This window comes from Hemitrygon akajei, chromosome 17, assembly GCF_048418815.1.
Source record: "Hemitrygon akajei chromosome 17, sHemAka1.3, whole genome shotgun sequence".
NCBI lineage: Eukaryota > Metazoa > Chordata > Chondrichthyes > Myliobatiformes > Dasyatidae > Hemitrygon > Hemitrygon akajei.
The window spans coordinates 39,257,117-39,283,880 of NC_133140.1; the positions used below are offsets into that span (position 1 = coordinate 39,257,117).

Below are 26,764 nucleotides of genomic sequence, written 5' to 3' on the forward strand. Positions count from 1 at the left end.
TTCAATACACAGTACCAACAGTCACACACAGTGAACAACGCATTAGCACATACAATTATGATAGTAGAAAAAACATGGTTACTAAAATAATAATGACAAATGCTAATAATACAATATTGTTTACAGTTTTGTTTTGACTTAAACAGAGATCAGTTCTGTATTATAATCTAAGATACCTTATTTGGCAAAGTGTTGAGATTATTAAGGAGAAGATTCAACTTTCTTCCGTAAATGTTTGTGCTAAAATTAAACTAAATTTGTACTTCTAGCCTGGAGCGAAGAAGCCACTGGTGTGATATATTGTCAAATCACGTGCATTACTGATACTATGTTAAGGAGGTAATGGGGAAGGATACAACTAGTCCTCAGATTTAGATTCTGAGTTGGAGCAAGGCCAGTTTTGATGGCATCAGGAGGTGATGGAGGTGAGGATGGGTTAGGTTGTTTTCTGGGAAAGGGATGTGGGAGGCTCTTCAAAGTGAAATTTTGCGAGTACAAAGATTATATGCTCTAGTAAGAATAAAAGGTAAGGCTAACAGGTTTAGGGAACCTTGGCTTTTGTGGGATATTGAGGCCCTGGTTTGGAGGAGATGGTGCAGAACAGGTATAGGCAGGCAGGAACAAATGAGGTACTTGAGGAGCATAAGAAATGCAAGAGAACATTTAAGAGGGAAATCAGGAGGTCTTAAAGAAGGCAAGGGCTTTTACAGATATATTAAGAGCAAAAGGAATAGCAAGGGGCAAAAATGGTCCTCTTGAAGATCAGCTTAGTCATCTATGCAAGGAGCTGAAAGAGATGAGGGAGATCTCAAATGGACTTTTTGAATCTGTATTCACTCAGGAGATGGAGACTGAGTCGATAAAACTGAGGCAAAGCAGTAGGGGAGTCAGGGGCCACATCCGATTACAGAAGATGAGGTGCATGCAGTCTTGAGGCAAAATAGGGTGGGTAAGTCCCCAGTGCCTGACGAGGTACCTTCGCAGGCCTTGCGGAAAGCTAGTGACCTAACAGAGGACTGCAAGGTAGGTATTCTGAGGGGAAAAGGATATATACAGTAAGTATTTGAATAGACAGGGCATGATTAGAAACAATGGCTTTATGCATGGCTTTAAGTCATGTCTAACCTATTTTATAGTTTTTCAAGGAGCTTACAGGAAAGTAGATGAAGGAAAGGCAGTGGACATTGTCCACATGGACATTACCAAGGTCTTTGACAAAGTCCCTTGTGGAAGGTTGGTCCAGAAGGTTGACATACAAATTGGATTCAATATTCACTTAGCAGGACAAGCCAGAGTCGGTCGTAGGTGGTTGCCCCTCTGACTGGAGGGATTGGTGCTGGGCCTGTTGTTCATGGGCATCTATATTGATGATGTGGATGATAATGTGGCAAACTGATCAGCAAATTTGCAGATGACACAAGGATTGGGGGTATAGTGGACAGCAGGGAAGATCATCAAAACTTGCAGTGGGATCTGGACTAGCAGAAACAATGGGCTGAAAAATTGCAGATGGAATTTAATGCAGACATTTGTGAGGTGTTACACTTTAGAAGGACAAAGCAGGGTAGGTCATTCACATTGAACAATAGGGCACTGAGGAGCGTGATAGAACAGGGGGATCGGAGAATACAGATCCATAATTCCTTGTAAGTGGTGTTACAGGTAGATAGGATCGTGAAGAGACCATTTGGCACATTGGCTTTATAAATCAGAATACTGAGTGCAGGAGTTGGGATGTTATGTTGAAGTCGTTCAAATCATTGTTGAGGTCAAATTTGAAATATTGTGTGCAGTTCTGCTCATTTACCTACAGGAAAGATATCAATAAGATTTACAAGAACATTGCCAAGACTTGAGGAACTGAGTTATAGGAAAAGGTTGAATAGATTGAAACTTTATTCCCCGAAGAGTAGGAGAAGGAGGCAAGATTTGATAGAGGTATACAAAATTTTGAGGGGTAGGAGAAATGCAAGCAGGATTTTTTCCGCTGAGGTTAGACCTAGAGTTAATAGGTAAAAGGCAAGAGTTCCTTCACTCAGGTGCCAGCAGAAGTGGTGGGTGCGATAGTTAAGAGAAGTGGATGGGAGGGGTATCAGGGATATGGTTCAGATATGGAATGCTGGGACCTGGCAGAATAGCAATTCAGCATAACTTGACTGCGGTGCTCGATGGCTTCGTGACCCCACGTTCAACACAAACCTAAGTATCAAGATGAACTGTTCACACTGGTACACATCATTGTCAGCCATGTCATGTATGGTTTCTCTCTTTCATTGAGAAGACCAAGCTGCCTTTTGTGGCAGGAGGAGATTCAGTATAGATGCATGGGCGAGGAAAGCTGCCAGCAGTGCCAAAGATGCATGAGTGAGGAAAGCTACCAGCAGTGCCAAAGCAGAAAGGGTCTTCACAAGAGTGTGTTGTTTGGTAAGGATAATGGCGGCAGCAGACATTCTGACTGGCGAAGGAAGACTGAGTATAAACCAGAAATATGAACCAGCCCATCATCCTGTGCTCTACAATTTTATTAAATGTCATCTAGCCTAGATTTTGTAAGTAGAAAAAAATATATGCAAGCAGAACAAGTGCCAAACCTGCCCCTCCACCCCCTCCCTCACTACCATTCAGGGCTCCAACAGTCCTTCCAGGTGAGTCGACACTTCGCCTGTGCGTCTGTTGGGGTCATCCACTGTATGCGGTGCTTCCGGTGCGGCCTCCTGTATATTGGTGAGAGCCGACATAGATTGAGAGACGGCTTCGCCAAGCACTTACGCTCCGTCCACCAGAAGAAGCAGGATTTCCCTCTAGCCATCCACTTCCATTCTACTTCCCATTCCCATTCCGACATGTCAGTGCATGGCCTCCTCTACTGCTGTGACGAGGCCATACTCAGGTTGGAGGAGCAACACATTGTATTCCTTCTGAGTAGCCTCCAGCCTGAATATTGATTTCTTGAACTTCTGATTATTGCCCCCCCTCCACCTCCCTCTGGTACTCCTCCCCCTTTCCTTTCTTTCACGGTCTTCTACCTTCTCCTATCAGATTCCTCCTTCTCCAGACCACTATCTCTTTCACCTATCAGCATTCCGGACCTTTACTTCACCCTTCCCCCACTCCTTGTTTCACCTATCGCCTACCAGCTTTTCTTCTTCCCCTACCCTCCAGATATCTAACCTTGGATAGAAGTTCTAGGGTTAGAACTTCTAACCCTAGACGTTCTTGAACTTCTAGATCAAGAAGTTAGACTTCTTGATCTAACTTCTCATCTTTTTTTTCCAGTCCTGATGAAGGGTCTCGGCCCAAAGTGTCAACTGTTCACTCTTTTCCATCAATGTTGCCTGGCCTGTTGAATGCCTCCAGCATTTGCTATGCGTGCCTTGGCTTTCCAGCATCTGTACATTTTCTCTTGTCAGAGCACAAGAACGACTGTATTATCTCAATAAGTGTTAGGCATTTTTTTTGGCTCCTAACAAACCATTTTCATGGCTTGTTCATTCTCGCGAATGCCCAACAGCAATAATGTTTTAAGCAATAATGTAGTATTGAATGCTACCTTCCTCATTTCGACTTCCATTGTGTATTGTTAGCAGCTCATGCATCATGTTTGTTTCCTGTACTGTTAACAACCATGGAAGGTTTAATGTCGCTAAGTAGTTTTTTTTTCCACCTAAAGCAAAGTTGCTCCATTTTAACTGTAATCTCCAAGCCTCAAGACATTACTTTGTAACTGAGATAATATTTTACTTCCATTTTACTGATTGTGTTCTTGGAATAGATTTAAAATATTGATTGTTCCAGTTTTTTCCTTCCCCTTCTGTTTATAATTTAGTTATTCTCTTTAAGGTATTCCTGAACCAACCAAGGTTGATTTACACTGTTCCTTTTATGTAGAAGCTATGAATGCCCAGTGATTTTGATGAGTTCAGTAAAGCTTTTAGAATTAATTACCTTTTTACAATAGAATATATCACATAAGTTTTAGTCCTCATAAAGTCATTTCCTGATGTCTGTCAACTCAGAATGTCCATAGAGATAGCAATTGTCAAAAATATACTTGGTACTGACTCAGAATTTCCAATTTTGAATTATTTTCCTTTGCCCCACCTTTTGTATTTGAAACTCAGAATGATTCATAATTACTGAAATTGGGAAATGGAGGAGCTGAGAGAAGAGTTGCAACAGTAACTTGCATTTCCCATGAATGTGACATCGAAAGATGAATTGATCCTGCATAAGAAATATCAGGTTAAAAATCCCTCAGTGATTGTATGCATAAAATAGACAGTTGACTCAGTGATGTCTGTTGGGCCCAGTTTCCAGAATTTGCTTCTACTGCATTCAATAAATATCTGTCCTGATTGGCTTTTCTTTAGCTTCTAGCAATAAGATCAGTTATGGTAAATATCTACTTGCATCAAGATGAATGGTTGATAATGCAATGTTATTTTTCAGTTCTCAGCTTAATTCATTATCTATTATAAGCAATCTACATTTACTGCACAGTTTGTAACAGCACAAAGAGTGAAAAATTTAACTCACTATCCGACTACAGCTAAATGCACAGATGATATCTTTTGTACTTAATGTACAATGTAGTAAAAGATATGTTTTCAACAACATGAATGTAAAACTTTTTGACAAGTTTATAAAATTATGGAAGATATATAGGGTAGACAGTCAGAATCTCTCACACAGGGTGGAAATGTCAAGTACAGTACTTGACGACATGCATTTAAGGTTCTTTAGTCCTGATGAAGGGTCTTGGCCCGAAACATTGACTGCTCGTTTCAACGGATGCTGCCCAACCTGCTGAGTTCCTCCAGCTTTTGTACATGCATTTAAGGTGAGTGGGGGAAAGTTTAAAGGAGATTAGTGAAGTCAGTTTTTTACATGGAGAGTAAAAGATTCTTGGAGCTGGCTGCTGGGGTAGTGCTGAAGGATGATTTTTTAATTAGGGTAACTTTTCTGTCCCTGGGATAGATTTTCAAGAAAAAAATAGCTTTTACAAGAACAGTTACTGTTGTTTTAAAATTTATGCAATAGCAACTCTAAACCTTTTTCAGTATGCTTCATAAACAATATTTTCTGAATTTTGAAGTGAGTTAAAATCTTGAATGTGCCAGAATTTCCCTACCCAGACTGTCTTCAAAATGAAGTAAAATAAGTACCAAAGTCATGAAATGTTTCGTTTATATTTTCTCAAAAGAGCTTTCAAAACACATGTAAAATTCATGTGTGTTATTATTTATACAATTTGTACATTTTTTTCTGACGAAGAACCGCAGTCCCCAACACTTCTGTCATTACCAACATGCAACACATTTCAGGATTTTTCAAACAACTGCTTATGTGGTTGCCATGGAAATGAGAAGTGACAGGGGAGCATGTAGTTGTCATGGCAGAAGACTGACATTTTGATGTCAAAATGTGAGTGATTTAAAGATTGGTACCTCCTGATCAGAGAGTATGTTTATTATGTGGCATTACCAAATCAGTTACTATTTGAGTGTTGAGAAATGAATAACTTCACTTTGTTTCTGTATATTTAACTTGCATTTGCAAGCTAGCTATTCAGTTGAGTTAGCCAACTGTTTTGTTAAAAAGTGAGAAATATCATTACCATCCCATCTTTAACATCACACAACTAGTGGTGTTGTCAAAATCATCAGCAGACCAATCAAAAAATACAGAGATACAATTAAAGAAGACCCAGTGAAATATCAGCAGTACCTTGAAAGAGAGAGATACAAGAAAAGAAGGGAGGCAGGAAAACTTGAGATCATCTCATAGTTACCAAAGCACAAACAGAGACAGAAGAGATGATGGTGGAGAGTTAATTAAAGTAACAGAAGGGCTGCTGATAAGAAAAGACAGGCAGTACAAAGTTTTATAGCAGGGAATACCCGGCCAGAAACCCCAGTGGGCCAGCAACAGGAACAGAGTGACCTCTGTCTTCCTGAGGCTGCACTGATGGAGACTATAAAAAAGTACTTTCAATTTCAAGTGTTGCGTTTTTCAGAGTTGTTGAGATTTATGTGGATGTTTTATAAGTCTGACTGATTTAAAAAAGTGTGTAGAGGGTTGAGTAAATGTTTTGTCAGTGTTTAAAAAAAAAAGTGTTCTCTCCTATGGACTGTTGAAAAATAATGATCTCTATAATCTGTTTGAATCATGAACTGCTGCTTATTCCAGAGTTGGGGAGGAGTAGGCAGATGTTTTGTTAGCATTATTGTTTTTTTTAAAACAAGATTAGACAATGCCTCGTTTAGCTGGGCTGCCTATGTTCATGTTTCACGTGGATGTTTTTAACAAAGTTCTCATAAGGAATTTTGATAAATAGTGCAGACTACGAGGATGTGATTTTATTTTTAAGTGTTACTTCTAGATGGACAGATGTTTTGTCAGAGTTAATGTTAAACTAAAACCATTGTTTCTCAATATTGAAACTATTACCATTGCAGTGCATATTTTGATGGGAAATAAAGTAATATGGGCCTGAACTCATTTGCTGGAGTCAAGTGCTTTGATGCAAAAATTTGCATTCTGTCAAAAAGGGTTAAAATTCCAACAGTCTAATTAATAAACATTTCATTGTTTAGCCATAGAATATATTGACACACTGAGGAAAATTTGTCTCAAAAATATATTCTGACTGTATTTAAAAATGAGTTTAAACAAATTTAACAAAGGGCATGGTTTTTATTTGCAGGATTGACTTTGAAATCTTTGTCATTTCATTTTAAGTTAAATTCAGTTGATGGTATGGTGGTAATAATACTCATCCATGAAAACTCTGCAAAATGCCGTAAAAGATAAAAGTTCTCTTAAAGGATGATCAATGCCAAGATCTGGTCTTCATTCCAGAGCCTAAAATAAAGGTTATAACCTAAACAAAATAGAGTTTCAAGAAATTTGTTTTTTCAGAATTTCCAGTGGTCAAAAGTGCTCCTAATTGGAGAACCATGAGATGCAGATACAACAGTGGCATTTAAGAGGCTTTTAAATAGACACAATATGCAAGGAATGAAAGGATATGTATCATGTACGGGCAGAAGAGATTCCATTTAATTTGGCTTCGTGTTTGGTGCTGGCATCATAGAGTCCTGTTCCTGTGCTGTGCTGTACTGTACTGTCCTGTGTTATACAACAGGCAAATAAAATGGTATTCACTTGAAAAGAAGGCTAGGCTGAATCAGCTTGAATAACAAATGATGGAAGGCTTTATTAACGAATGAAAATCTGCAGATGTTGGAAATCCAGGCCCCCCCAAAACAAAATGCTGGAGGAACTCAGTAGGAAAAGAGTACAGTCAATGTCTTGGGCCGAAACCCTTCGGCAGGAAGGCTTTATTAAGTGCTATTAAAATAGAAACAATTTTCTGAGGAGCATTCATCTTGACTACAATAAAAATCATCTTAAAGTATTTGTGTCAGGAAAGTCTTCCCCCTGCATTGGAATAGAAGATGAGCTGCTTTCACTCCAGTTTTGTGGCCCCTGAGACTCTGCCACTGGTGGGTCAGAAGGTGCTTGCAGAGGCAGCCAGCTGGGTAGTTGAGAGACCGTGTCTATCTTCTGCTGTTTATACTGAGCTTCTCTGTTCCGAACCGTAAAGCTCCCAGTGCCAGTCGTGCTCTTTCTCACTCTGAGCAGCCACGGACTATGGTTTGGTTGGATTGTTGTATATTTTCAAAGAGACTCCGAAGGAAGTAACCGTAATTTCAGCAAATTGTTTTTAAGTCCTCACCCAGGCCAGTACTCTCTGACCTCTGAACTTGTGTGGAAGTAGCCATCCTTTCCAAAAATTGATTAAGTTTATGGTACAATTAGCTCTTAAACGAGGTCAATTCCTTTTGGTCTCAGACTAGTTGTGTTTGGGAGATTGGTTGCATTTCAGTTATACTTTTAATGAACTAATAATGATACTGAGAGATGTAGAAAAAACTCTATTCCTCCTGCCATTCCAATGCTGCCAATAATCAAACCCTTCTAACAATTAGCTAGGTTCCGTCTATGTGAAGAAGCCGGTGCTCTGCAGTTAATCCATTTGAATTGATCTGATGATCCAGACTTTGAGAAGTTAATCCCTCACTGCCTGTAGTCATGGGGGTTACAATGAAAAATGTAATACAGTAAACAAAGTTTTTATAGCAGCCTCACATTTTACTCAATCATGGGACAATGTACTGATGGTCTGAGGCCTGAATTTCCTCACAGTCTTGCCAAGGATATCCTCAGCAGAACAGGACCTGGTTAGAAGGGGTTGATTATTGGGCCTAGCTAAGGAGAAGCTGGTGATTTTGAATCCAAGAAACTTGCTTGTTACTTGCATCCCAGTCCGAACCTGCTCACCTGGACAAGCATGTGCCATTTGCCAGATAGGCAGGACATCAGCCAGGAGAGAGGAAATGCTTTATGAACTTGTTCCACAACAGAATGCTCTATAAGCTTAACAAAGGGGATTGGAAAATGGATTCTCACCAGAGAGATGGATGAACCTATTGACACCAGGTCAGTGTGAGCTTGTGATGACCATTTTAAGCAATGGTTACAATTTAGAAAACCACTCAGTCTGAAAAACCATTAATTTGATAAAACTTGATTGTAATTCACTCATAAATATCTCAAAATGCAAGATATTTAAAAATAATCGAATTATGGTAATGATATTCCAGTTTCTGCTTTATTCACACACATATATTGGATATTGATTAAAACTGCCCTCTTTGTTGTACTGGTATCTATAAACCTCAGAGAGCTCTGTGATGTTAGTAGCTGTTGGACCCCAGGGATCTGGCTGAACCAGCACCCAACAAGAGATCAGATATTAGAAAAGGGGGAACTGTCACTACAGAGATGGCTGTCTCGTTGTGGGAAACTTTCTTCAAAGTCAGGAGCAACTGCTATTGCTTTTTTGCTAACTACCAGTATACATTATCGACATTGTTCAATTTTTAAAAATGTTATCATAATTGTAAAATTGAAAATCATTTAGGCTTTGCTGATTCTAATATTTCAATTCTCACACTTAGCTCTACACTAGATGACAATAGACCTGTTTCCTTTCTCTTGAAATGTGGTGTTGTGGACTGACATTATGAAGTACCTTCAATTTGATGCCCATTTCCATTGTATTTTCCTGCATTCCAATGGTTCTCAGCAGCAGTGCAGTTCCAGGTGAAAAACTAATACTCAATATCATAAATATGTAAGTTACCCAGAACTCGGGGAGCAGGCTGCCACACGAAAGTTCGGGAAGACACGGTGGGGACTCTTGAACTGCTGATGATATGGCAACACGGCTGCATGGAGAGAATCAACCTTCTGTGATGTACTGAAACAAGCAAATGACATCGTAGATTAAGAGAGAAGAGAAAAATTTCCAATTACATAGCACTTTTCACAATTTGTCCGGAAAGACTTCTTTGAAGTGATGCTGATACATAATCACTGCGGTACTATGGGGAACACAGCAATCGATTTCTCAGGAGAAACTATGGATTATCTGTAATAGTGAGCATGTTTTTGGTTTGATGGCTGTAGACACAGCCTCAGCAGGAATACGCTCACAGTGTAAGCTCAATTCATTTGTCAATATCACTGCCAAGTTTAAGTGTTATTTACAGGACACATAAAACTGTCATTTGCTACTTCAAGTTTGTGAAGTTAGGATGGAGCCAAAAGTAGTTATGATACAGAGGTTGCTACATGTGCTTATGATTTAATATGTTTAGAAGTGATCAGTATAGAGAATAAATATTTGTTGCTGCATGTTTCAATCCTTGGCATTGACTGACAAGGTTCACTTTAATGAGTTTAAAAGACAGCTTTACATTCTACACAGTTAGATAATGTTATAGGCAGACAGCATGGAAATGGGTTGGTGATTACTGTCAATAAACTTTGGTGAATATGTTGCTATAAATTGACTTTATACACAAAATGCTGCTTACCATATGTGAGAATGTAAAGTGGGAAAAAACTCAGAGCCTCTGTACCCTACCTGGTTCTCCCTGAAGAGCAAAGGATTCATAGGTTTGGATTTCCCAAGACATTATGCATTGAAGGTATGCTTTCAATTTATAAAATGTTGGTCAAGCCTTAGCTGGAATACTGCATTCAGTTCTGGAAGGGTTCGAAGGAGATTTAGCAAGACTTTGCCTGGGCTGAAATAGTTCAGTTATGAGAAGAAACTGTAGAAGGTAGGTTTTCTAGTTCATCCCGAGCCTTCTTAATGTTAAGTAAGCATTTACGAGGTGCCTAGATGAATGCTTGAATGTTTAAGCACATAGGACTCCCTATCAAGTGCTGAGTGATGGGGTTAATATAAAAGGGTGCCCACTAGTTGGTCTGGATGAGTTCTTCCAAATGGTGTATATGCTGTATGGTTCTGTGCTGTACAATTCTATGATTTGACAGAATTTATACATAAGTACCCTTCACCCACTATTTTTTTCTCTGGGAAATTTAATCTCCTGTTTTGGAGAGGTTGCTATGGTTTGTTTCCTTTGCTCATTAGACAGTTTCTGAGTAAATTGACGTTGTGTGCAGCTCCAATTCAGTGGCTGTTGTATACCTGTCAAGAAGTACTCTGAATATTAAAACAATGCTAACGAGGTTTATTTTCAGTAATGTACTTTAATTCCCTTCAGGCCAAGCCCCAGTAAAAACATGAATAACCATAATATGGAATTTCTCGTTGAATTTCCAGGAGGTGGTGTTGGAGATGAATCGACTGGGGATGATAATAGATCTGTCACACACTGCCACAGACACAGCAGAGATGGTCCTAAAGATTTCCAAGGCTCCAGTCATATTCAGTCATTCATCAGCCTATGCCATCTGCAAACATCCCCGGAATGTTCCAGATAAGCTTCTTCACTTGATCGTAAGTGCTTTTAACTCAACTCTACAAAAATGTCTTTGCTAATTCCTTAGAGAATGTAGAAAATTGTAAATTGCTGATCTATGATATAGCCTTTTGACAGTGGATCTTCGCCAGAAAAATAATCAGAGGAAAACTCATTGATATAACCTTATAACAATCACAGCACGGAAACAGGCCATTCCGGCCCTCCTAGTCCGTGCCGAACTCTTAATCTCACCTAGTCCCACCTACCCGCACTCAGCCCATAACCCTCCACTCCTTTCCTGTCCATATACCTATCCAATTTTACCTTAAATGACACAACTGAACTGGCCTCTACTACTTCTACAGGAAGCTCATTCCACACAGCTATCACTCTCTGAGTAAAGAAATATCCCCTCGTGTTTTCCTTAAACTTTTGCCCCCTAACTCTCAAATCATGTCCTCTCGTTTGAATCTCCCCTACTCTCAATGGATTTTCTAATCTCTTTCTTAAGATTCCTTTTACATTCTTTATATTCCTCGAGCAATTCCTTTACTCCATGCTGCCTATATCTATTGTAGACATCCCTCTTTTTCTGAACCAAGTTTCTAATATCCCTTGAAAACCATGGCGCTTTCAAACCTTTAACCTTTCCTTTCAACCTAACAGGAACATAAAGATTCTGTACCCTCATAATTTCACCCTTAAATGACCTCCATTTCTCTATTACATCCTTCCCATAAAACAACTTGACCCAATCCACTCTCTCTAAATCCCTGCGCATCTCCTCAAAGTTAGCCTTTCTCCAATCAAAAATCTCAACTCTAGGTCCAGTCCTGTCCTTCTCCATATAAGCTGGGAAATTCTCTCAGGCATATCCTGCTATACCTTTGTAACACAGCACTTCCCAGATTTCATACTCCATATTTTGTAATGACATTGAAAGAAGCCATTTGCTGATTGGATCTGTCAACTCTGAGAGCCTTCCCACTAAACCCACGCTGACATTAATTTCCCTGTAACCACCTCTCATTTACCACCCCTGATTCTCTTACCACCCATCTGTACTAGTTGACAACTTACTGAACAGTTGGCTCGCTGTTGGGATATAGGAAGGAATCCATGTGGTCACAATCTGCAAACTGCACGCAGAAAGCACGAGAAGTCAGGACTGAATCTGAGTCACTGGAGTTGTGAAGCATCTGTACTACCCACTGCATCGCTGTGTATCACTATTGATCCCTGTAGGATTTTATGACATTTTACTTCAGTTGGGTTGGTATTAGATTTAAGCCATTTATATATGTTTGTTTATAATAAGAGTGTGTCAGTGTGTTATTCTTTAAGTCCAAAAAGGAATAAAAGTATTTCTTCATTTTTTGTTTTCCCTTGGAGCAAGGTCCCAATCATCGATGTGTCAATAGAAGGAAAATTTCAAATAGAGGCTGATAGATGCTGCAAAATAATGAAAAGGAGCCTAGTCTGCCTTCATGCCTCATTCCTTGATACACCAAGGAAACTATTGTGAGTGTGTTCGATATAGGAAGCAGGGGGTACAGGATTAGTACAGGAAGGTGATGCTGGTATAAAAGACTAGCTATGATCATATTGAATGGTAGAACAGATATGAGGGGTCAAATGGCCTCTTCTTACTTCCATTTCGTCGGTTCATTCTCTGAGCATTCTCTGATCATGCAAGAAGCTCTGAAGGTGAGATGGAAAATAAGCTTTAAAAATGAGAATCTCATGAGACCACAGAGACTAGCAAGGAGATTTTGGATGTCATTTTTTCCAACTTTAACTCAAATGGGAGTAAGTAGCACCAGAAACCTTTTCAATGTGAAATTATAACAGAAGAAGAATTGGATCTGGCACTTGCATGAGCTATTTGGGCTAGTGCACTCGATATTCCAAGTGTTGCCTGCGCACCAAACTTATCACCACTATTCATAGAGCATCCATTTTTATCCTTATCAATTAATGGCAAAAGCTGCACCTTTGTTGAAAAATTTAATGAGAACAGGTTGGTTATTCTATTTGCTTTTTAAAGGGACTTTCTCCTGACATCCGCGACAGATGACAGAATTGAGTAAAGGCACTCAAGCATCTCCCAAAGACTTCAGAGTGTACTACATCTCAGAGATAGTGTTTTTTTCCATAGTATTTATTTGCTGTATTTCTCAAATCCATCAGTCTTGACACTACTGGACCTGTCATGGTGGTTGTTTATGGTGAGTCTGGAGCCTCAGGTCAGGAGGTGTAGCAGTGAGAAAAAATTCAGAGCCACCACATCATACTGGACTTCCCTAAAGAATAATGTATTCACAGATTTAGGTTTCCCAAGACTTTATCACTGAAGTTAGTGATATTCTACTGGAATCTTTTAGCCACACTCTTCTTTCTGGGAATTCAATGCCACGTTGACTCTCAAAGTTGTCATCACATGATCTAAGGTCACCACAGGAGCTCATTGCCATGTCTTACAATTTGTTGTTACTTGTTAGAGTCATTGAGAAATATAGCACTGAAACAGGCCCTTTGGCCCTGCTAGTCCATGCCTAGATGGGCCAAAGGGCCTGTTTCTGTGCTGTACATCTCTGTGATTCTAACAGGTAGCGGCAAACTGGGAGACAAACTGTTGCAATAGAGAATAACTCAGATCTTAACCTGAGAAGAAATCATTGCAGTTACTTTGGTCTCTGTGAGGAACAGGCAGCAGCAAAGGCGGTGAGACTGCCCAGTATTGTTGCTTCCCACAAGTGCACTTGTGTGGCCACAAAGCTTCCCTTCATAATCTAGCGGTTTTTAAAAACATGGAAGGTTCTCTACCCTCAGGGTGCAGGTAGAAATGGATCAGAAGTATTTGTTTCCAGGAAGCATACGTGACTCCTTCATCCTGAGGAGTTCACTTTGTTGGATATTTCCAGCTGCCAGCTCTGTCTGTAAGGATAGATGTTGGGGTACAAAGGCTACCCACAAACTTGCCGGCTCTTCACAACAGTGTCCTCTCCAGCCACACTGTCAGCACGGATACAATGATTGCCTGGAGTGGAAAACAGCAAAGCCTCTTTGCCTGTTGTCGAAGTTCGTGTACACATTGTAGTGTACACCAATGAGATGTTGAGAGTTCATCATCATTGGCAGCAGGCTGCATTACCTTACCAGTTGAAGATAGCACTGGTGTAGCATGGAGAAGGTGCCTGAAGGCCTTGAGGTCACCCTTGGCCTTACTCATCCTCCAGAGCCTTCTCTCCCAGTGGAGGCTGGCATTCAGCGTACACAGGGTAAGAGAACTATTCATGTGAGGAACCTGCAGAAGAAAGTTCCACAATGGAAAACCAAGTTGTGTCCACAGAGCATAGAGTAATCGGCAGAAAAGCTAGATGAAACAAAGGTCCTCGTATCCTGTGTGTAGGATTGCATTGAAAACAACACTTGGTGCACGGCCAAGTGGTTAAGGCTTTGGGCTAGCGATCTGAAGGTCGTTAGTTCGAGCCTCAGCCGAGGCAGCGTGTGTGTCCTTGAGCAAGGCACTTAACCACACACTGCTCCTGAACGTTTATAGCCCAGTGGCAGTGCAGTATGGACAAGACAAGACACTGAAATGAATGATTCATTGCTTCCATTACATACGTATATATACAACTTCTCTATATTTCTTGATGAGAGATGCCTTGCAGAAACAACTATGACCTCGAGTCAATATACAGATTCCTCTGATCAGTTCCTCTCTCCAGGTCTAAACATTGATCAAAATCATGAAGCCTTTGGACTGCTGCTCTACATCAATAAAGTTTAATTTCCAGGAAATATGAATAATCCATTCACATTTTGATCAGTTTGGTGTTGAATGACACTTAGATGGGCTAATATTTTAAGCTCGTAAAGCCTACAGTCACCCAGCCATGAGCAATTGCTCATGAGACTCCAGGAATGAGGCAACATTAATTTTAAGTCATTGCAACAAGTAACTATTTTAAATTACACAATGGAGCTCAATAAATAATGTATCATCTACAATTGACACTGATCAATGTAGTGATGGCACACTCCCTTAAACAAGCTATAATTTCTTATTAATTCTGCCTGACCTAATCCTGATGTTTTCAATCTCCAAACCTAAAGGGTTGTTCCTAAAGAAGGGTCAACATAGAGCAGATGTTATAGGCAGTGATGCCAGCAGCTGCCACACCTTTGTAACTTAGCTTGGCACATTAAGTTTGCACTCAGGCAGCTGAAATGCATCTTATTTGCAGTAATTAAGATGTATTTCAGCAGCTCAAGTGCATTCAGAATACCTAATGAAGATGCAAAATCAATAATACCTTAATCAAAACTTATTACGCTGTCTTAATACCCTAGTATCTCACTTCACAGGCAGTTGATCATAGCAATATGTCACAGTGAGGCATGAGGGGCAGTGAAAACTGAAGGTGTTAGAATACTGAAATGGAATAGCTGCTTTGGAATTACAGTTTGGCTGGAGGAAGTTGTTCCCTCTCACTGAGTTGGTAAAGATGAATTTGAAGATGCACAGGAATCGCTTATATTGAAAAAAAAATCCTTTTTTGTGACCCCATTCCAAAAGGTCTCTGAAGTATATATTGGTGAACTACCAATGACTGTGTGCTTTTAGGCCATCCCAACACACTTCAAAATGGATTTTGTTCAGCTTCATGAATTTTTTTTTGAGAGGGGCACAATTACATTTTAGTACTAAATGCAACCATGTTCTGATGCCCTAAAATTGAGTACAGTCCAATTTCAGCATTATAGTGTGGGTTATGACTCATATTTAGGCTAGACCAGAGCAGGTTAGCTGTTAAGGATGGTAGCTTTCCTCCCTGAAGATTGTTTTATAGCTATCATTAATAAGAGTTAACATAATTTCACTTTCCTGATTAGTCACTGAATTTAACGTGTAGATGTATGTTTAAGAGGGTAGTATTTATAGTGGTGTGTAAGTTGCCTTGACGTATCTGTGAGATTGTGAGATTTTCCTGGTGCTATTGCTCTGTGCAGCAGAGTTTATCACTGTTCTGTCTGCCGGCATATATTAGTGTGCCTGGCTGTCGTGGAGAGAATGTCTTTAAAGGCATTTCTGCGTGCAGTACTGCAAAATGCTCTCAGATGTATTTAACTATGCCCAGTCACGTTCAGGAACACAGCTTTTATTTTAGGACACCTTTCCGGACATTATCCATCCCAGTGTACTTTAAAATGGATTTTATCTAGATTCATGTTTCTTTCGAGGGGGGACAGAATTTGCTGTTCTTGCTAAATACAACCACGTTCTGACGCTCCAGAATTGAGTGGAATCCGGTTTCAACGCCTACACAATTAGTGCAGCTGTGATCTACTTCTACTTTTCAGAAAGAGAAAGAAGGTCTCGTGATGGTGAACTTTTACCCTGGTTTTGTGGCCTGTCAGGAGCTGGCAAATGTTTCTCTAGTTGCAGGTACAGGATTTATACAAACATATTTGTTTAAGGAAATGGTCTTATGCTCTTCAGTTCTTTTATTTGGCTTTATTGATTGATTTATTTTACTGGGGAGGGGGTACATTTCTTGATGTCCCAATATTTATCTAAACTAACAATTGCACCTCATAATTAAATAATTTTCTATGTGTCTACTAACAAAGTGTTTTGAAGCTAATGATGGTTGAGAAATGTGGGGGAAAGCCGAGCTTGAATCTCAGGATGGCAGCAATCTGAGACATAGCTCTTGTGACCTAGGTACAAACCTGACCTCAGGTACTGCCCCTGACGAATTCGTACCTTCTCACTGTATCTGCACCAGTTTCCTGGGTGACTTGGTTTTCTCCCACATGGCAAAGTTGTGCTGCTTAGCAGGCTGATTGGTTATTGTAAATTACTCCTAGTATAGGTAGGTGATAACAGGCTCAGTAAGGTGTTGAGAGAGGGAGAAAAAATAGATTACAGGGAATGCCAGCATAGATTTGCAGGACTGAATGGCCTCCTTCTATGATTCCAAGAGTTATATATAGTTTAAAAGTAACCCCTGGGTCGCCTCAGGCATCGCTCAAACTCGTTCTAGCCTAGGGGGAGCAGCCTTCGGCCCCGCCAAACTGGGTAATCAGCTGGTGTGGATGCTGTGTGATGTTCCCGCCTCGCTCAAAAAACAGACAGTACACCTTATGCGATTAAATGAGTACAATTTATAAAGATTACTATAAGCAATTACTAACGATACAGTATATATGAATAAGAGAAAAAAAAAAGGCGCCAAACTTATCAAAGTCCACACCACTTCGTGCACAACCGTTGGAGCTCAATTACTGAAGTCTTCTGGCCACCATTCGATCCCCTCCGACTTCCTCGACCCCCCTCCTGGGACCCCCATGGTGGTCGACCAGTCGCTCCACACTCCTCTGTCTCCGTCTCCTCTCATCACCGAAAACCTTGGGCCGGGGACCGTCGCCCAGCTTCCAGCATCCCGTCCTCTCTCTCTCACTCCATCGCCCCGACTCCCCAAAATCCCCGCCAACAATCAGTTTACAGTCCCAAACAAGCTTCCAGCACTTATCATAACAAAGACGCTAGCATTCCTACTATTAACACAGGCGCCAGCATTCCTACTTTTAACAAAACAAAGACGCCATTTTGATTACATACACAGTAACAAAGAAAAAGAAAAAAATCCCCGTTACATAAATTTAAGAGTAAATTAAAGACACGAGCAGAGCATTCACCATTGCTAAATTCTTTCCAAAAGTGTCTTTATCAAGCAAATATGAATTAAAGTCATTGATCAAGAAGATGTCACATTTGGAGTGAAAAACAGAGGTTCTAGGGTATGGCCATAATAAATAAATATTGCTACTAGAGTATTGCAATATACGTGGGGAGCTTTGGTACCTGTTGAGGCTCAGATGAAAAATAGATAAAGCAAAGTTAGGTAACTATGTGTTCAAGTCCGAGAAAACTGGTTTAGTGGCTTTAGAAGAATCAACTTCTGAAATGGGTGGAATGGGTTTAGTGGTGTCCAACCATGCTTCTGACTGTCTCAGTCAGTTTGTACATGTAGACCAGTAGAGCAAGTGAAAAACCTGAATCTTGTACACTCAACCACTGACGTTCTGTTTTTTTTAAAAAAGTAATTTTTGACAATATTGAACAAAATCTTTAAATGTTGGAGCACAAAAGAGTGTGGATGCTGGAAACTGGAGCAGAAATCAAACTGCTGGAGTACTGGAGGTCTTGACTTAAACATCAACCGTCTCCCCCCGCTCCCACACAGATGCTGACCAACCGTCAACCGTCTCCCCCCGCTCCCACACAGATGCTGACCAACCGTCAACTGTCTCCCCCCGCTCCCACACAGATGCTGACCAACCGTCAACTGTCTCCCCCCGCTCCCACACAGATGCTGACCAACCGTCAACTGTCTCCCCCCGCTCCCACACAGATGCTGACCAACCGTCAACTGTCTCCCCCAGCTCCCACACAGATGCTGACCAACCGTCAACTGTCTCCCCCCGCTCCCACACAGATGCTGACCAACCGTCAACTGTCTCCCCCCGCTCCCACACAGATGCTGACCAACCGTCAACTGTCTCCCCCCACTCTCACACAGATGCTGACCAACTCTCCGAGTTCCTCGAGCAGATTGCTTTCTGCTCGTCAAATTTTGAACATTTTTGAGCATATAACGAGAGTACTGAACTTCTCATCAAGATCTATGTTGCAACTTGCTGCTGCTGTTACAGATCACTTTGACCACGTCAGGAAGATCGCTGGATATCAGTCGGTTGGAATAGGGGGGGACTATGACGGCACTTCTGGGTTTGTATGCAGCAGAACTCCAGTAGTTAATTATTTTGTTACATTGCCAAACACTTCCTGACATTATGGTGGATTGCAGGTTTTCTCAGGGTCTCGAAGATGTGTCAAAATATCCTGCACTCATAGAGGAATTGCTGAAGCGGAACTGGCTGGAAAAAGAACTAAAAGCTGTATTGCGAAATAACTTTCTCCGTGTTTTCCAGAGAGTTGAAGAGGTAAGTGTGAGACTGGGGGAAGGGGAAGGAAGCTGTGAATGTCTGTTTACACCATGCGGAACAATGAGACTGCTACAGTACAGGAACCAGAAGATAAATGTGAGCTACACTACCACAACCCATATATCATCTTTTTTGATGAAGATGAAAGAAGGGTGACCAAGGAACACCAGTGGAGAGTGTGTGTGGGGGGTGGGGGGAATGGTTGGGAGTAGGGTCCTGGCTAAGGAATCAGCTTGGTAAGTCTGTTGCTCTTTGCAAGGAAGGAAACTCAAATTATGCACTGGGTTTTGGAGGTGAGTTATTGGGATCAGGTTTTGGGGGTAGGTTGGGGCTAGTTTAGGTCTGGGCGGGGTGTTCAGACAGTTTACTAGGAGTTGGGTTTAGAGTGTTTTGGTATAAGTTTGTGTAGGGTCAATGTTGGGGTTAGTTTTGGGTATGTTAGGTTTGATAGATAGATAGATAGATAGATACTTTATTCATCCCCATGGGGAAATTCAACTTTTTTCCAATGTCCCATACACTTGTTGTAGCAAAACTAATTACATACAATACTTAACTCAGTAAAAAATATGATATGCATCTAAATCACTATCTCAAAAAGCATTAATAATAGCTTTTAAAAAGTTCTTAAGTCCTGGCGGTAGAATTGTAAAGCCTAATGGCATTGGGGAGTATTGACCTCTTCATCCTGTCTGAGGAGCATTGTATCGATAGTAACCTGTCGCTGAAACTGCTTCTCTGTCTCTGGATGGTGCTATGTAGAGGATGTTCAGAGTTATCCATAATTGACCGTAGCCTACTCAGCGCCCTTCGCTCAGCTACCAATGTTAAACTCTCCAGTACTTTGCCCACGACAGAGCCCGCCTTCCTTACCAGCTTATTAAGACGTGAGGCGTCCCTCTTCTTAATGCTTCCTCCCCAACACGCCACCACAAAGAAGAGGGCGCTCTCCACAACTGACCTATAGAACATCTTCAGCATCTCACTACAGACATTGAATGACGCCAACCTTCTTAGGAAGTACAGTCGACTCTGTGCCTTCCTGCACAAGGCATCTGTGTTGGCAGTCCAGTCTAGCTTCTCGTCTAACTGTACTCCCAGATACTTGTGGGTCTTAACCTGCTCCACACATTCTCCATTAATGATCACTGGCTCCATATGAGGCCTAGATCTCCTAAAGTCCACCACCATCTCCTTGGTCTTGGTGATATTGAGACGCAGGTAGTTTGAGTTGCACCATATCACAAAGTCCTGTATCAGTTTCCTATACTCCTCCTCCTGTCCATTCCTGACACACCCCACTATGGCCGTGTCATCAGCGAACTTCTGCACATGGCAGGACTCCGAGTTATATTGGAAGTCTGATGTGTACAGGGTGAACAGGACCGGAGAGAGTACGGTTCCCTGCGGCGCTCCTGTGCTGCTGACCACCGTGTCAGACCTACAGTCTCCCAACCGCACATACTGAGGTCTATCTGTCAAGTAGTCCACTATCCAATCCACCATGTGAGAGTCTACTCCCATCTCCGTTAGTTTGTGCCTTAAGATCTTGGGCTGGATGGTGTTAAAGGCACTAGAGAAGTCAAGGAATGTAATCCTCACAGCACAACTGACCCCCTCTAGGTGAGAGAGTGATTTGTGCAGCAAATACGTGATAGTTTGGGGAATGGGGCAATTAATTTTGTGTGGTTGGGTTTGGTCAGGGTCAGAACACAGTTTTGTGTGCTCAGGTTTAGGTGATGAGGTTTGGCGAATTGAATTTGGGGTGGTCATTTGGAGGGGCTGGTTTAGAGAAAAGGGTATTGGAGGAGTCAGGTTTGGGGCAAATGGAGGGTTGGGATTAGGGGGAGTGAGGACAGGTAACACATAGGTCCTGATCACCGCCTGTTGGGAATTGCTGCCACTGGATATCACAGTAGGCAGGTATCCAGCTGGTATTTCAGATCAACACATACAAAATACCAGAGGAACTCATCGGGTCTGGCAGCATCTATGAAAATGAATAACCAATCGGCGTTTCAGGCCAAGACCTTCCATCAGGACTGGAAAGGAAGGGGAAAGATGTCAGAAGAAAAAGGTGGGGGGAGGGGAAGGAGGACAAGCTAAAAGATGATAAGTGAAGCCAGGTGGGTGGGAAAGGTGAAAGGCTAGAGAAAAATGTATTTCAAATATATTCCTGATGAACTTGAGTGTAGTTGATAGAGATTCAAGATACATTTATTATCAAAGAATGTATAAATTATACAACCTTAAGATTTACTTGCTCACAGGTAGCCACAAAGCAAGAAACCCAAAAGAAACCATTTTAAAGAGAAAAAAATATATAAATAAAAGACCAACACTTGATGTGCAAGAGAAAAAAAATACAAGTCATGCAAACAATTGAAGTGAACAACAGCATTCTGAACCAAAACTGAGTCCTCAGATCCAAACCCTGGAGCAGTCTGGAGTAGGCCCAAAGCCTCGCTTATCATTTCATCATATTTCTGGGCATGGAGCACAGTAGTTGGGGCAGTCTTTATAGTCTCAGTGCCGTGGAGATGTCTATTATGGTGAATGAGTGAAATCAGTTCTTGTCCCGCCCGGCACCCTGTCTTTTCAATCTGTCTGGGTCGGTGTTTAAGTTAACCAAATAACAGAACAGTGAAGGGCCCCGACACTCTGGACTGAGGAGTGAAGATTGTGGAGAATAAGCAAAATCAGTTCTGGCCTCCAGTCTGTCCCAGGGTTTAAATTGTCTAAACAGCGCATTGTACCTGGCACTAGGACCCAGGCAACGTTGCCACGAAGGGCCCTGGGCCTAGACCACGCTGCCCAGCGACTCGCTCCGGGCCCAAATTTCGTCACCCAGCCTGAAGCCACTTTCAAGCTCTTCAAATCAGCTCTGCGCCCAGGCGATCCAATCTCACACCTGAGCCAGTTGTACAAGCATCAAAATTGAATCTTCTCTGCCTGGGCCTCAACTTCTCCTTAGGCACCCAGGGCCTTCCAGCCTAGTTCCCAGGCCAGCTGTACAGGCCTGTACAGGAATTTCATCAACATCAATTCATCCCCTCATCATTGCTTGTCCCTTCACTGTTTGCGGTGATAATTTAATACGATTTATCTCAGGAAAGGTATTTTTAGTGATGTTTTTAGTTGGCTTTCTTAGCTTTTTGACTACCAGGAAGCTATCGCACATGGTTGGTTGCGCCATCTTCACTGGAAGTAAACTGGATTGTGCTGTAAAGTCAGTAGGTAAGTTCCTCAATAGATAACTGACCAACAGGACAAGTACAATGGTTCAAACAGCTACTAATGTTTCCAAAGGATCTTTTCTTTCCAAGTTAAAGGCATAAGCAAAGTTTTCAAGCAAATATTATTCCTCTCATCTGACACTGGATCACAAAACTAAACCTATTTGAATGTATTTGTATAGCAACTCATGTTGGAGAAATAAAACCTTGCATCAAAACCAAAGAGAAATAGGGGAAATGCCGTTGTTTAAATGTGGAACTCAGTATTGTGGATGTTATGGAAATAAATTGCTTCAAAGCCTTCAGCAAGGGACTTGAGGGGTACATATAAGGTAAAAAAAAATCTTCTGCTGACAATAACATAGAGGGAAGTAAACTAGCTCATTGACTCCATGGGAGGGGGGCATTTTCAGCAGTCCCATTTCCCAGTAGACCTAGAACTTATTCTCTTTGAGAAAGTCTGCAGATGCTGGAAATCCAAAGCAACACACACATTGCTGGAGGAATTCAGCAAGTCAGGAGAGATGAAGGATCTCAGCCTGAAATGTCAACTATTTATTCTTTTCCACAAAACTGCCTGACCTGTTGAGTTCCTTCAGCATTTTGTGTTATGCAAAGAACAATTTGTTATTCAAAACATGTTTGATTAATTTACCTCTGGCTACTATTATTCAAAGAACTTCCTCGCCTCAAACTGAACTGTGCAAACTTTTAAAAAAAATTGGAAACTCCAGTATGAGATTTAAAGTAGGGCTACAGCTGTGCCATTGAACAGAGACGAATGCGTAGAGTAATATATAACTATCAAAGGGCAGAAATCAGAAAAACAGGGCGTAAAAGATGTTGGGTCAGGAGCAGAGGATGTACCGTGTAGTCTTCAGTGAGGGGGGAGCCTACCCAGGCACAGAATTCATGTAGGGGAGGAGAGAAGAACCAAATATGGGAATGAAGTGTGTCAATGTTTTTATGAAATTAAAAGGTTGACAATATTTTCTTCAGTCTGGGATTTGTTCCAAATAAAAATTCCATTTTCCATGGCGATTTCTGTGACTTACCAACTGGTTGATTACATTGTTCAATTCCAAAGTTTACATGACTTCACAACAATACTTCCAATGAGTGTTTTCTTGGAATATTTTAAAATATGCTGGCCAATACTGTCATAAGCATATGTGTTGTGTTGTATTACTTTGTATAGCTACTCAGAACATTGCATGCAATCCATCTTTTTAAATGAACTGGAAGCCAAACATATTTGTAAGCAGCTTATGTTAGAAAGGATGTGCTGAAGCTGGAGAGGGCTCAAAGTAGGTTCATGGAAGTGATTGAATGGCGACATTTAAAGTGCGTTTGATAGCTCTGGGCCTGTATTCACTAGAATTCTGAAGAATGAGTGGTGACCTCATCGAAACCTATCGAATGGTGAAAAGCCTTGATAGAAAGGATGTGGAGAGGATGTTTCCTGTGGTGGGAGAGTCTAAGAGCAGAGGACACACTCTCAAAATAGAGAGGCACCCTTCTAGAGCAGAGATGCGAAGCATTTTCTTGAGCCAGAGAGTGGTGAATCTGTCCAATTCTTTGCCGCAGGCAGCTGTGGAGACCAAGTCTTTATGTATTTTTAAGGTGAAGGTTGATAGATACTTGATTGGTCAGGGCATCAAGTGTTACAGGGAGAAGGCAGGAGATTGAGGCCCAGAGGAAAACTAAATCAGCCATGATGAGATGGTGGAACAGACTTATGGGCCAAATGGCCTAATTCTGCTCCTATGTCTTATGGTCTAAATCAGAAAACTAACATAACATTATCACTTATCAGAATGGGAATTAAATACTGAAGTAAAGTTATGCTTCAGTCATGCAAGATATTGGTGAGACTACAACTAGAGTATTATGCACTGCAATGATTGTTTTATTAAAGGAAAGGTGTTAATGTGTTGGAAGCAGTGAAGAGAAGGTTTACCAGGCTCATACCTGGAACTGATGAGCCATCCTATGAAACAAAGCTAGAAAGATTAGGCTTGCATCTCATAGGATTCGGTGTAGTGAGAGGTAGATTGATTGAAAACTGTCCTGACAGGATGGCCGGATACTCTTGTGAGAGGATCTAGCACTAGGGGTCACGTTGAACACATGCACTCAAGCAATGGGTCTTGAATCTTGGGACTCTCTTCCCTAAAGGACAGTTGAAATAAAGCCTTTGAACCTTTTTAAGGCAGAGATTCTTGATAAGCAAGGGAATGAAGGATACAGAGGGTAGGTGGGAATGCAGTGGAGAAGTTATAACAGAGCAGCCATAGTTATGTCCAGCTAAGGAACCAGGATGCCTACTCCTGCTCTAGAACATGTTGAAATTGATATGGGATGTAGAAGGGTGAGTTCAGTACGATTATTTGACATCTGAGTGGTTGAAATTTTGAAATCAGCGAAAATGGTGGATTAGTTTAACAATGAATATGTACTTTCTTAATATGTTGCTGGATCATTTAAAAAAGAAATATTTCACGTAATATCCGGGTAACCAGTACAAATTTAGACAAATATATCAGAATTTTCATGTGCTTTGTCTCCACTGTCCCTTAACATTAATTTTCTTTGTGCCAGGAAATTTTGTTTTGTGTCTGGATTCTTCAGAATCAAAGCCTCATCTTTCTAACATAATATCCAATATTACAACCAAAGTCTTCAGGCACACAAATGTTTGTCATAGTTGATGGCCAAGATACTCCAAGCTGAATGTTTCCAGGAAAATGCTTAATGGAAAATATTTTAAGTGAACATTGAAACTGCAAAGCTTTAGTGAGCAAAACTTTGCATTTCCCGCAGCTAATGAAATGAGACATTGCCGTTTGCTCTTCTGAAACTTTCTGAAATGCAGTGAAGCATCTAAAAGCCTTTCTGCCAGTTCAGAAAAAAGCAAGTTGTTGGAGAAACTCAGCACGTGGAGCAGCATCTGTGGGTGCAAAACAGTAGTCAATGATTCAGGTCAAGGCCCTTCATCGTGATCCAGAACATAAGCCAGAGTAAGGAGGGGAGGGACAGGGTAGAGCAGGTGATTATGCAAACTATCAGGCAACCATTTACACTAATCCCATCTAGATTCTACCGCCCATTCAGTGGCCAGTTAATCTCCCAACCCCACATCTTTAGGATGTGGATGGAAACTAGGAACAAGTAGGTAGTCTTCAGCTTATCATTTTATCTGAGGTAAGTTGTGCTTCACACTGTCATGGTCTGTTAGGACTAAACTGTAGCGTCCATACTTGCAGTGTAGCTTGACCATAAGACTTTCAGACTGCAAAGGTTAGAGCCTAGAAATAGGTGTGAGGGATTAAGTTGGACTGAACAGAAAATATGTCCCTCCATTACCAGGATATGGTGAGAAGAAAATAGATCTTGAGGGGAAAGCACTTCCGTGATTAGGCTGGTAATAAAGGTGATAAATTCATCAGGTGTTTAATAATTTAGGTTGCTTCAATAACAGCTTGATCATTGAAAGACATAATTTATTTTAAACAGGTTAAAGAGGATCTGAAGAAGTTACCACCCAGTGAAAAGGAAATTCCCTACGAGGAAGTTCAGAATCCTTGTCGCTTGAATCTCAGGAATCCTTTCCCATCTCAAAATGGATCAAAAAGCAAAATAATGGACACTATTTTCATCATCCTATCGGCCATTATTGCCACCATCATTTGCACCATCTGAACTGAACAGCGAATCCAATAAAAGATTCTTGGCAGTAAAGCTCTTCCAAGTGTCTCTGTGGAGAAGTGAAATGAGCATAAACTTATTACAGTCAGAAGTAAAGTAGATCGGGATAAATCAGTCCCTAACTAAAATGGATGCCTTAAATTCATTAATTTCTGATTCCCACAAGATGAGAATATCGAAAAACTCAGCAAATCTCTTCCTTTTACTTTATCCTGGTAGTTTTCTGACAAAAGGATGTTAGTAAGTGGGAGGTCTTCAAAAGTGATATTTTGAGAGTACAATTTGTATGTTTTTCTTAGAATAAAAAGCAAGACACATAAGGTTGTAATAGTAGGTGATCTTAACTTTCCACATATTGACTGGGACTCCCATACTGCAAAAGGGCTGGGTGGGAACGGGTTTGTCAAATGTGTTCAGGAAAGTTTCCTTAATCAGTATATAGAAGTTTCAATTAGAGCGAGTGCGATACTAGATCTCCTATTAAGGAATGAGGCGGGACAGGTGACAGAAGTTTGTGTAGGGGAACACTTTGTATCCAGTGCCATTAGAAACAAAGAAACATAGAAACATAGAAAACCTACAGCACAATACAGACCGTTTGGCCCACAAAGTTGTGCCGAACACGGCCCTCTTAAAAGACCCTACCGTATCCGCCTCCACCACCATTGCCGGCAGTCCACGCACTCACCACTCTCTGAGTAAAAAACTTACCCCTGACATCTCCTCTATACCTACTCCCCAGCACCTTAAACCTGTGCCCTCTCGTGGCAGCCATTTCAGCACTGGAAAAAAGGTTTAGTTTCAAGGTAATTATGGAAAAGGATAGTACTGGTTCTTGAACTGAGATTCTAAATTGACAATGCAGGGTTTGTATTTTCCTGCCAGATTAAAAAACAAGGATAGCAGGTTTGGGGAACCTTGGTTTTCAAGAGCTATTGAGGCCCTGATTAA

At 41.1% G+C, this 26,764-nt stretch overlaps 1 protein-coding gene across 1 annotated transcript in view; it reads left to right on the top strand.

Moving 5' to 3' along the window:
- Nucleotides 1–25,849, top strand: part of dpep2 (dipeptidase 2) — a 43,972-nt gene extending 18,123 nt beyond the window's left edge. Inside the window, exons 7-11 of the mRNA XM_073069961.1 lie at nt 10,706–10,882; nt 16,218–16,302; nt 18,576–18,651; nt 18,731–18,866; nt 25,622–25,849. Of these exons, the coding sequence (XP_072926062.1) occupies nt 10,706–10,882; nt 16,218–16,302; nt 18,576–18,651; nt 18,731–18,866; nt 25,622–25,807 (660 nt within the window). The 3' untranslated portion in view covers nt 25,808–25,849. The remainder of the gene's footprint in view (nt 1–10,705; nt 10,883–16,217; nt 16,303–18,575; nt 18,652–18,730; nt 18,867–25,621) is intronic.
- The last annotated feature ends 915 nt before the right edge of the window (nt 25,850–26,764 follow it).